General features: G+C 41.6%; 1 protein-coding gene across 1 annotated transcript in view; it reads left to right on the top strand.

Moving 5' to 3' along the window:
* The first annotated feature begins 1,638 nt into the window (after positions 1-1,638).
* plxna4 (plexin A4) overlaps positions 1,639-12,154 on the top strand; it is a 194,632-nt gene continuing 184,116 nt past the window's right edge. The window contains exon 1 of the mRNA XM_054624328.1: positions 1,639-2,883. Coding sequence (XP_054480303.1) covers positions 1,639-2,883 — 1,245 coding nt within the window. The remainder of the gene's footprint in view (positions 2,884-12,154) is intronic.

Genomic DNA, 12,154 nt, shown 5'->3' with positions numbered 1-12,154 from the left:
TAAAATGGATGAAGTGAAAATTTGTGAAAAAATCATTCTTGTCATTTTTCAGCAATGACAAAAACATTTTTTTTTTGACTTCGCTATGAATTTTTCTTATTTAATTTATATTTTTACAACAATGTAAAAATAATGAACATTCATTGTTGTATTTGCTGTGAGCTAAAACACAACCATCACCCTAAAATTTAGATAAATCTTTAACATAGCTTTACTATGGCTGACACTAAAAGGGGTTTCCTGTCTTCACCCTGTACCTGTAAAATGAAATAGGTAAGAAAAAATGTTGGTTAATACCATGATCACAACTGCAAACCCTCATTCTGCTGTTTTCCTGTGGATTTAAGTTGACGTTAGACTATTTTATATTTTTTATGCAAAGCACATATGTAAGAAAAGTATCTGATTATTGTATTTCCACCTGATAGTGATATGAGTTGACCAGACCAGGTTAACACTGTGGAGTTCCGGTGCAAAATATGATTTGTATTAGTGTTGCAGGACTTTCATTCTTGTGTGTGTCTGTGTAGAACTAAGATCTGGATACTACCCAGGTAAACACCACTCCTCATAATACCCAGTTGCCATTGGAGAGGCCTAATGAGCAGGTGACACACGTGGGACCACCATGTTTACAGGAAATGCTGTCATTTCCCCTTGATAATCTGTGCTGGTGTGTGCATTATGCTGCGTGCTGGGCTCGCATGCAAAACGTTCACTAAATTGCCATGGTTTTACATGTGTTGTGTTGTGTGTGTGTGTGTGTGAGGATGCCTGTCTGCATGTGTAATGCTGAGAATTTGCAAATGACCTAAGGACTGCAGGGAAACTTATTCTGCAACCACTTGCATTTCCTCCCTAATTGTTCCTCTTCTGCTCATAAACCTCCTACTTTGTGTGTGTGTGTGTAGGTGTGTGTCTGTGTGTAGGTATGTTAAAGCGAGAAAGACGAGCCTTTTCTCACTGCTAGCAGTGTCAGCAGGTGAGCTGCCCTATTGGGAGAGAAGAGAGAAATCGGCAAAGCATGCAAATTGCTGCTCCAAGGGGAGAATCAATTAGGTGCATAGCGGCTGGAGCAGAAAGGCAAGGAGGGGCGTAGAAGGGCAGGGGTCCATGCAGAGAGATGGTGCGGAGCCATGCTGATCACCTCCTCTGAGACCATGCATTACTCCTCCTCTTCTGTCCCTTTCCTCAATCCACGGACTGATCCTATTGGCTAAAGCTCTCCCTGCACACTGTCTTTTAAGCCTCTACTGAGCCTCAGCCTCATTCCTTTTTCTCTCTAGCCCATTTCTTTTCTAATTATAGATGGTTCTAAAGTCTCAAGTGTGTGGCCTCTTCACCTGTTTTCCTCATCATTCTTTGTAAAAGATGCTCTGCTCTAATCTGTGCCAGATGAAATTAGAACATAGATCAGAGTCTTCATATGCATGATGTTTATCCATCAATACCATGTGATTGTTGCCTTGAATGTGTAGTAATGTGATTGTTCCTGTTGTGGTTGTTCATTGGTTCTTTTCTCTTCCCTCTTTAGGTACATAATGTCCTCCATCTCAGGAGAGGCTTGATCCCGATTGGCCGACAGTACTGGACTGTGCCTCCCTCCCTCTCCTTGCAACTCCCAACCTCAGAACAGCCATGACGTCCCTCGCCAGGACACGGACCTGCTTTTTTGTATGCTGCTTCCTGTCCAGTCTGGAGCTTCCTGTGACGTCACAAACAGTGGTGCAAGCGCCACAAGCTCACAGTGCCGGATCCCAGGTGATCACAGCATCCCTTCAGGAGGACGAGTATGCATCGTTTCGTGCCGAGAACCCAGAATGGACATTCAACCATCTGGCAGTGGACTATCGCAATGGCAATGTTTATTTGGGAGCCGTCAATCGCATATACAAACTGTCCCCGGGCTTAGAGGTCCAGGTGTCCCACGAGACTGGCCCGGATGAAGACAACCGCAAGTGCTACCCACCACGTATAGTCCAGCCCTGCAGTGAGCCACTTTCGCTCACCAACAACGTCAACAAGATGCTTCTAATGGACTATCGGGAGAACCGTCTGCTGGCATGTGGCAGCCTCTACCAGGGCATCTGCAAACTCCTCCGCCTAGATGACCTTTTCAAACTGGGAGAGCCCTTCCACAAGAAGGAGCACTACCTCTCTGGGGTCAATGAGAGTGGCTCTGTATTTGGCGTCATTGTGTCATACGGCAATGCCTCTCCGGACATGCTGTTCATAGCCACAGCAGTGGATGGCAAACCAGAGTACTTCCCCACCATCTCTAGCCGCAAGTTGGCCAGAAACTCGGAGGAGGATGGCATGTTTGCCTACGTCTTCCATGATGAGTTTGTAGCCTCTATGATTAAGATTCCCTCAGACACCTTCACTGTTATCCCAGACTTTGACATATACTACATCTATGGCTTTGCCAGTGGGAACTTTGTCTACTTCCTGACTTTGCAGCCTGAAATGGGGGGTGGGCCAACCACTGGATCCTCATCTACAGGTCGGGAACAGGTCTACACATCCAAGATAGTCCGCCTTTGCAAGGCAGACACCGCCTTCAACTCCTACGTGGAGGTTCCTATCGGATGCATTAGTGGCAACGTGGAGTACCGGTTACTGGAGGCGGCCTACCTGTCCAAAGCTGGTGCTATCCTGGCACGTTCACTAGATGTGGCACCGGATGATGATGTTTTGTTTGCCGTGTTCTCCAAAGGCCAAAAGAGGCGCCCACGCCAGGCCTCGCAGGACTCCGCACTGTGTGTCTTCTCTCTGCGGAAGATCAATGAGAAAATCAAGGAGAGGCTGCAGTCGTGCTACAAGGGAGAGGGCACACTAGACCTGGCTTGGCTCAAAGTCAAAGATATTCCCTGCAGCAGTGCGGTGAGTACTACTAGAACACACACACACACACACGCACACACAAACACATATTTGTGACTTCCACCCTCTTTTATGACACAGTTTATTGAAAGTACTTGGGAAATATATTCTGTATTGGTAGTTTTTTTTTTTATTCCACACATACTTTGCATGCACAAGTACACACATTCCCTTCTGTAACATGTAGTACTGTATTCGGAATGCACTAGAACAGCAGGTGTCGAGCTGTTCTGTTTAAAGTTTATCACAACCATTTAGGAAAAGGGTATTTCATGAGTATGGGAAAGAAGAAATACTAAACGCTGATGTCTTGTTATTGCTGTAATACTTTGTTACTGAGGGACACTACAGGCGAGTCTCTCTGGAGGAAAATCAGTTGTGGACGCTCTCCCAATGTTACTTTAATGAGCCTCGGTTCACTGCAGGAGACCTTAATGAACAGTCTCGGATGGGTTTGTGCACAATCCCTTTTTGATGCGATATTAACCATCCACTGCCTCTTTCAATGCACTCACCCTTTAAACAATGCAGCTGAATGCTCAGCCAAATTACCATAATTCCAATCTCCATAACAGCATTACAAATTAAGTGATTCAGTTCATTTGATTTCTCACTTTGTGCACAAAAAAACAAGCTTAAATTGGGTGTTACGTGTTAAAACCACCTTCACAAGCAGCCAAAGCTGTACTATGCATTTCCTTTCTTGTTCTCATTTCAGCTCAGTGGTCATTCGTTAGTTAACATGAGCCATGTGCTCCCTTGCCCATATCAAGTTAAGGGGATGTAGATAATGGGTTAAAATAAAAGACCAGGTCCATTTTTCAACGTGTTGATCCATTAAAGGTGTATTGCTGAACATTTTGCACTGAAGTAGTTTCAATAACTATGTAACCCATAATTCATGAAACTACATGTTATATAGTTCTTTACTTTTTGGAAAAGACACAATACGTAGTGCATTCAACAACCAAAAGCTTTGTATAATTAGAGAAGACTGAATGAGCAAAACACTGGTGAGCAAAAATAAAATAAAATTGCCAAGAAATATGATCATTGGAGTGATAATCAGTATATTCCTTATTCTGGCCAGAACCTCATTATTTCATTGAACTTCTGGCAACAATTACATATATAGGATGTTACGTACATAGTTCCATATATGTACAGAACCACTTTTTTCATAGTTTTTGAACTACATTAACAAAACACAAACACAGCAGGAGTACCAAATTAAAAAAACATGATACGAAAAAGTTATTCTACACGTGCCATTACAGACAATTACAAGTATGTGATGGCTTGTTCATGGCCATATATTTCAGGAACATAGATTTAACCCTCTCACTGCGCCTCACCGTCCATATTGCTCTGACCTTAACCAGGCACTATCTTAAGCTATTTTGAAGTTGACCCTCTCTTGTGTTTGGTTCAGAAATCACAGTGTTTATCTATTAATCCGTCCCTGGCACGGCACACGTGCCGGAGCGCCTTTGTCTGCTGCTTGAGGGCCTGATAAATCATGCCTGGGGTGGAGCTGTCAGCAGCGAGAGGAAGTGTGAGGGAGCACACAGGGGTTAGCGCTGAAGAATGATGCCATTTCAGCGCGCGGCGCAGTATCGCCATCGCCACTGCATAAATTAGACCCTGCTGAACAAGTGACGGTGGACGCTGTAGGAGATAGATGAGCTGTGACACACATACAACACACACACACACACACACACACACACACACACACACACACACACACACACACACACACACACACACACACACACACACACACACACACACACACACACACACACGTGCCATCACAGTTGTAAGCATGGCTACTGCAGAGATGGAGATGGTGGCGTTTTAAAGGCAGCGAGAGGCTTTTGATTAAGTGTAATAATAGCAATAAATTATTTTTTATCTGAAAGGCTTATTGAGTAATTTATTAAAATGTAGATCAGATAATTCTAGTTTGTTTTAGAGTGGAGTTGATGCTATAACCATAAATAAGGAGTCATATTTAAATACATGGACAGACATAAATCAGGGGCGTATTGCTTGAGCATTAGTAAATGAGTAGATGTAAATAAAGGCCATATATATTCCTTATGAGTGTTTTCACAATGAGACCATGTTAAGATAAAGACTTGTTGGCAAACATAACTCCCATTTAACGTGTGTTTTTATGATGGATGGTTGGTGTCTCCAATATTCCATGGTTGATTTTTTTATGGATCGTTGGTTGTTAGTCACTGATTAATTCCTTTGGCGCTTTAAATGATGCATGACTCGGAGCGCCGTGTTTCGAATATCATCACAAATGTAGTTTAAAGTCCTCGTTCACATCCTCTTCATTCTGTTTCCCTTTGGTGGAGAGAGCCAACATATACAATACACAATACACAGTACACAGTACACACACATGCTCACTCTTTATTGAACACACCAAACAACGGCGCTCAGAATATTATGGAAGTCGGAGTACTTTCATTGCACTTATAAAACACTCCAATTGAGTTATCACACAACAAACTACTGTACTATACATTAAATATCAAATAAGGGTCTGACTCATTATTTTACAACTCTTCCACAATCTTTCTTTATTCCCTCTCATTTTTGTCCTGCAAAAAACATTGAAGACTCGATAAAAAATATTTTTGGGAGAAAGATAGAATTTAGACTGATGAATAATGTAATGAAAAGTTACTGTGTAAGAGTATATGCTCTAATGTATCTACATAAACTGCACAATGTAGTGGACAATGTAGGCAGGTGTCTTTCAAATTTCAGTTTATTCATGTTGTTTAGTTTAGAATAATATAAAAGTATATAATGTCCAGTTTAACAGATTTAAGATTTCTTTACCTACTTCAAGGGACTCTGGCCAACAGCAGCAGCTCATTATCATTTTCTCCCAAAATGATTTACACTTTGTAGTATTGGAGGTATTTTTTGACCTTGCAGCTCTGCAAGAAAACCTTGTTCATTGTAAGTGGCAGTGGTCAGTGTTCTCTTGGAGCAGCAACACAACCAGTTTTGGGATTTGTCGGCGATGCAGTTGACTTAAACATTTAGAGATATGAATGTTTAAAAACCTAAATGGAATGAATTGACTGAAACATCTATAGTTCGAGACATGATCAAATCATCAAAGTCGTGAAATGTTCAAGGACACAGGCCGGAGTAGGTCAGTATTAACACTCACTCCCGTTAGGCCTTTGTTGCTTCACACCATCTTTAAGAGGCTTTTAGCCAGAGTGGCTGAGATGGAAAGAGGAAGAAGTTGTGAAGAAAAAGTATGTACAGAGAGGGATATGATGGGTGAGAGAGCAGTAGAGAGGATATAAGAGAGTGAGTGGGGGGGGGGGATGCTTCCTCTCTCCCCCAAATGGCCACGCTTGGCTGAGCCACATAATGCATGCTCAACAGTATAAGTCTGCAAAGGGCCTGCATCCATAGATCATTGTGAAGTGGCATGTGACCTATAAAAAAAAAAAGAAGAAAAATACGCTGCCTGCTCCCTCCATGTTTACGGTGTCAGCAGAATAAAAACAGAACAACAAAACAGCGGGATCGCAATAAATTCACACTCTCTGCTCTCTTCTCTCTCGTCTCTGATTCATTGCTCTCTGCCTGTGCCGCTCGTTTCTCCTTTTTTTGCCTGTCCTTCTCGTGTTCTTATAAAAATAGTTGCCTACATCCCTTCTTATTGCATTATGCTTCCTCTCCTTGAGTGTTTTCGCTCCCTTTTTTTATTTCCTCCTCTAATGCTTTCCATAAGCACAGGGTTAAAGATTTTACTCTCCCCCCCCCCTCCCGACCCAAACATGGACGAGAGAATTACAAGGTCGCCTGTAAATCCCTGACAGGCCACGGCCATCCCCTCATCCCTTCTGCTAATGATCATTAATTACATGTCATTAACTAACATGCCACGGGCCATTCTTCCGCATTTGTCATGTGCTATCGACTTCACATTCTGAATTCACTCCAATTAATTAGATTATTCTACTCTGCCGCCGCTGTTTCTTTGAGTTTTTTTTTTTTTTTTTTTTTTTTCTGATCTCTCTCCCAGTCCTCCAAACACACACTCATCCTCAGCTCGTTTCATCCTTCACTTGAAAAGAACTCTTTCACTATGACATTCTGTGTCTCTCCACGGATGCTCATATTTCATGTTATTGACTCTTTTCTGTCTTCTATTTTTCTTCTGTGTTTGACCAACCTTTGATTGGTGTTGTCTCCTCCGCTGACCATCTCCATCCCTCTCCTCCTCCTGATTGCGGAGCTTAATCAGTGGCTGCTGCTGCTGCTGCTGCTGCTGCTGATGATGAGTCAGTCTAGGCCACATCCTCAGGAAGGGAAAGGCTAGTAGATTCATTAAGAACATCCAGACTGCCCCCCCCCCCCCCTCTTCCCACTTCCCACTTCACCCCACTCCATCCACATATCCGCTATCCTGCTCGCTAATTAAATCTCCATACATGATACCACTTGCTAAAGGTCAGAATCCATCACAGTATCATTATTTTGTGATTAAACAAATGTCTCCCACTTCCTACACTATTCTCTGCTGGCTGTCTGTTCATTCTTTTTGAAGCCGGTATTTCTGCACAGTTGCAGATATATATTAAGCTACACAATTATTATTTAAGGATGATGATGTCATAAAATATGACAACAGATGTATGATCTGTTGATTCAACATTCAAAGCTTCATTTGAAAACCTCAATAGAAGCTTCAAATGTAAAAACATGACATTCGGTACAGCCCCAAATGCTTTCCACTACAACAACTGATATAATAAATATTGCTCAATTGTTTAACTGTATAACATTATGCTAAAATATGTATCTAATTTAAATGTATCACAACAAACGTGACGCAGTCCAATTTAACAGCCCCACTGATAACATCCTGACAAATGACCATCATAGTGTCGAATCAACATAAAGGAAATATGAAAGGTTTATTGGATTGCGATTATACTGCAGACTTGTTTTTCTCAATTTATTTTATCGCTTGAATGAATACAGTTTTTGGTAGAAAATAAGACAGTAATAGCTAGTAATCATTCAAAAAGAAATGAAACATAGTGAAACATAGGTTAGGGACTCATCTCGCTCTTAATACTTTTGGGCTCCATTTTCAGCTCCTAATTTGATGAATTCCAGCAGTTTGTGTATTCCCTTCTCTTTTTGTCGGTTCCCTGTTTGACTGTTTTCCCCAACCAATATTTGTCATTTGGTCGTAGCTGCTCAGCTAATGGTTGGCAGGTGCAAGCATCTGCAAACATGAATTTACAAAATATCACAGGCTTATCAAAGCCTGCCTCCTCACATTGACACCTGCCAAATAAATCAATTCAGGCACGTCGTGAGAAGTATATGTACAGCCATATTCATACGCACTTCAATATATGCATTTTTTAAATACATTTTTAAGCATTGTTTGATATGAATGTGAGCTAAATCAGACTTTCATTCCCCATTTTTCGTTCTGTAACTGCACTGATATGCCAAGATTGATGGCACGTCTTCCCTGAGATGACGTTTTGGGCATTGAACCAACATGTTTGTGTATGTACGCCTCTTAATTATTGTGACTGTTTTTTGAAACAGTTCCCAAGGCGCCGTGCGAAGGGGATGTTAAATCTCCTTGGTGACGGAGCTTGTACTCGGCATAAACAGTTGTGCGTTCAAACTGACTATTGAGCATGATTCAGTCAGTGATGCAAAAAAAGGCTCACTCTTGTGGAATGCCCTTCGGATGCCTTAACAAAATGACAAAGAGCACTGAACTCCAGCCATAAAAAAAATAGATTCACAATGACCCTTGCTCTTACCAATGAACTGCACATTCGTTTTTTGTTTTTTTTCTTCAGTTTAATCAGTTCTCACATGAATGATATCTCTTTTTATCATGGAATACGCTCTGTATCCATGGCGTCTCTCTTGCTTTGATATTCTGCATCTCACTGCGTTTCTACCTGAAACAGACATCTTAAAGCAGAAGAGCCCTCAAATGGTTCAATTGAGTATAAGGTATGACAGTTTCCAAAACAAAGGTTATAGGAGATTTGATTTGTGGAAATGGGGCACATGTGGGGAGAGCGACTTGTGTTGTATGTGTTTACTTCATTGTGTGTTCTGTCACCAGTGTGATGGAGGGCACCATGGATGAGTAGTCAGACAGACAAAGTCTTGGCACAGTAGCCATCGGTCTATCTGACACACATCAGCACACAGTTTCTCTTACTCACACCCCCACGTACAAATACAGTTTTTAGAGCCGCATTTAAACTTGCAGAAAAGCACAAAGACGGGAAGTAAAACTAACAGAACACATAAGGCGAAGAACTATAAAATAAAGCAGAAAACAGACTAATCAAAACCCCAGACCATGACAAGTATATTTGGTCTACCTTGCTAAAATGAATGCAGTCAAATACAATTGTCTGGCAATAAATCCGACCATCATGAAGTCTTTGCGAAACAATTTATAGAGAGACATTTTCACATACTGCATGAGGTAAAATAAATTCATTCAAATACTTTCATTTGTCTTCTGTCATAAACTAGTAAAATATGAATGACATATTGATTTAAATATTTTATACAGAGGGAATACAATTTCAGTATACAGCAAATTATTAATTTAAAGGAATAAAGCTAAAGTTTTTGATATGCCTTCTAATTGTAATGAGCTAAACATTCTCCTACATGTATTGATTCACAAAAGTGTCTCACTGTTGCGGCAGGAGTCATACAGCCAATGTTTTCAATGTTAAGTTGAATATTGACATTATATATTAACAATGAACACTGCAAAACCCATTTAGTCGTGGCATAATTTACTAGTGCTGCCAATCATCCTGGCAGGTCAGTGATTTTGCACAGTAGGCTCGAGGAAATACTGGAAGTGGCTAATTATATGGAGAGAACCGCTGGGATATATCTTTTTCATTTTACTCAGTGAAGTTCTGCCATGTAATCATCCATAACTCTACAGTAAAACAATCGTTGCATGAAGACTTTGTATTATAAAAACAAGGTGCAGAATGTGCAGATTGACAATAGATTGGGGAAGAAAGTCATTGAAACTGCCACATGGAGTATAATAATGCATTAAAGAGGAATAGCTAGAAGTGCAAGAAAATGGACTCTTCGGAGCCTCCAATGGTTGAGCAGCGGCATGAAGCGAACTGTCTCTGTGGTTTAATGTGTGTCATTAAATTGGTGAACTTGCAGCCAACGGAACGGGCCCTCACAACAGTGCAAGCCCGGATTAGGCCATACATCAGAGAGCGTTGGAGAGCGGATCTCTTTCAGTCCCCACTAATCGCGTAGAGCAACTCTCTCTCTCTCTCTCTCTGTCTCTCTCTCTCTCTCTCTCTCTCTCTCTCTCTCGCGATTTTCGCGTGCGCCCACTGCCCCCTCTCATTCTCTCCACGCTGTATCTGCTGATCCCTCTGCACAGTCCAGAAGAGAGCTCTCTTTGTGCCGGTGCTGGCAGGCAAACAGAAGTAGAGAGATGGATATGGGTGAGAGTGACCTGATTCTGCCTCAGTGCCTGGCCTCGGTCCAAATGCAGAGGCTCTGCTCTCCTGTCCCCGCTCCGTCTTTTGGGAGGAGCCCCTCCGTCTTCCTGCTCTGCTGCTACGCCGCGGTGACGTTGGCTGTAATACCTTTCACACCTGAGCAGGAATTGAGTTTGTCGTTTCAAGTCATGCGAGTTGTCAGTTACTGTTATTAATCTAGCAGTTTGTAAACATATTCAGATGTGACACACCCGTACCAGTAGTCATTTGTTTGAGTCGTATATCAGAGGGGTTCGATGTTTTTCATTACTTTTTCACTTTAAGTTGTTCATAGAAATGGCATGAGAGCAAAATCAACAGTCACATGCATTGAATGAAATCTGTTAGCATATGTAAACAACTAAATTATCTAATTAAAGCACAGCAGTCCCTTTGTGGTGTATGCAGTTAGTTATCAATCATGTATGTGTGAGGGGTTGGCACCAATTTAACATTTTGTTCTTGCTGATATCTTTGAACATTTTGTCCTCCATCAATTCATAATTTGTCTTTGGGCAGAAGTTAATACATTCAAATATGTGAATATAAGCATCTAGATTGAGGCCCATGAATACTAAGAGACAAAAGAAAAAGGAAAAAAAATCATCCTCAAGGTCTACATGCAGTCGGTGTCTGCCAATGGTTAGACAACTTGCAAAGCAGTAGCCATCGTACATTGGACAGAAAGGGTTGAAGGAGAATAAGCAATAGAAATGGAAACCCTCTCTGTTTGAAAATGCATTAATGAGATGGGTTGAGAGAAAGAAAAGGGGCGTAAAATGTGATCGAAGCTGTGACAGCAGTGTCACATTTGCAGACAATGTCAAGGGCTACATTGATATTATTTGGTATTCTGACTAGGGACGTCTTTGGCATCACAACTACAAATGTCATGTTTTGCTGGTGGCGTAATGAAAATGTGTCTGCTTCCTGAAAGGGCTGACAGACGAAGTATATTTCATTAGATTGCAGAATGCGGGACAGAGATGGCAGCTGTGATTGGCAACCAGCAGAAATAATACAGCTTGTGTCGGGAACAACAGATGAAAACACACACACACACACACACACACACACACACACACACACACACACACACACACACACACATTTTCACACGTATAAAAGCAGCCTCTTCTTGCACATACATCACCCAGCACTTACGCAGACACACCCGTGTGTTAACAGAAACTCAAAGATAATACGAAGTGATTTTTAATGATGAAAACCACTCCTACTCTTTTGGAAAAGTTATTAATCTTGAGAGAATTGGCTGCACATTTTATCATCTTTCGAGGCTGCATTCAATCATCGAGGCTCCAAATACTACAAGGTACTCAATTTTGCTTGTGGTAGACCCTGTTAACCTTTGAACCCTGGGATGATGAGGCTACTTTATAACTGATGGCGACACAGAGAGGGTCTCTCTCTCTCTCTCTCTCTCTCTCTCTCTCTCTCTCTCACACTCTCTCTGTCACAGAAACACGCCATGTTAACGAATGCATGTAGAGAAACTACAGAGCAATTGTGTTGATTATGAATTGTTGACCCTGGTTCTCATCGGAGCACCATTAATCTAGCAGTGAGACAGCACACGAAGGACGAGTAGAGATTTTCTTGACAACAGCTCATTCTCCAAAGGTTGCAGGAAGAGGGCAATGAGAGGCTAGTGAATTGAAGAAAAAATAGTC

The sequence above is a fragment of the Anoplopoma fimbria genome, chromosome 23 (genome assembly GCF_027596085.1).
Source record: "Anoplopoma fimbria isolate UVic2021 breed Golden Eagle Sablefish chromosome 23, Afim_UVic_2022, whole genome shotgun sequence".
Taxonomy (NCBI): Eukaryota; Metazoa; Chordata; class Actinopteri; order Perciformes; family Anoplopomatidae; genus Anoplopoma; species Anoplopoma fimbria.
Note: the sequence above shows the minus strand (reverse complement) of the source record. Positions and strands in the feature narration are given on the sequence as shown.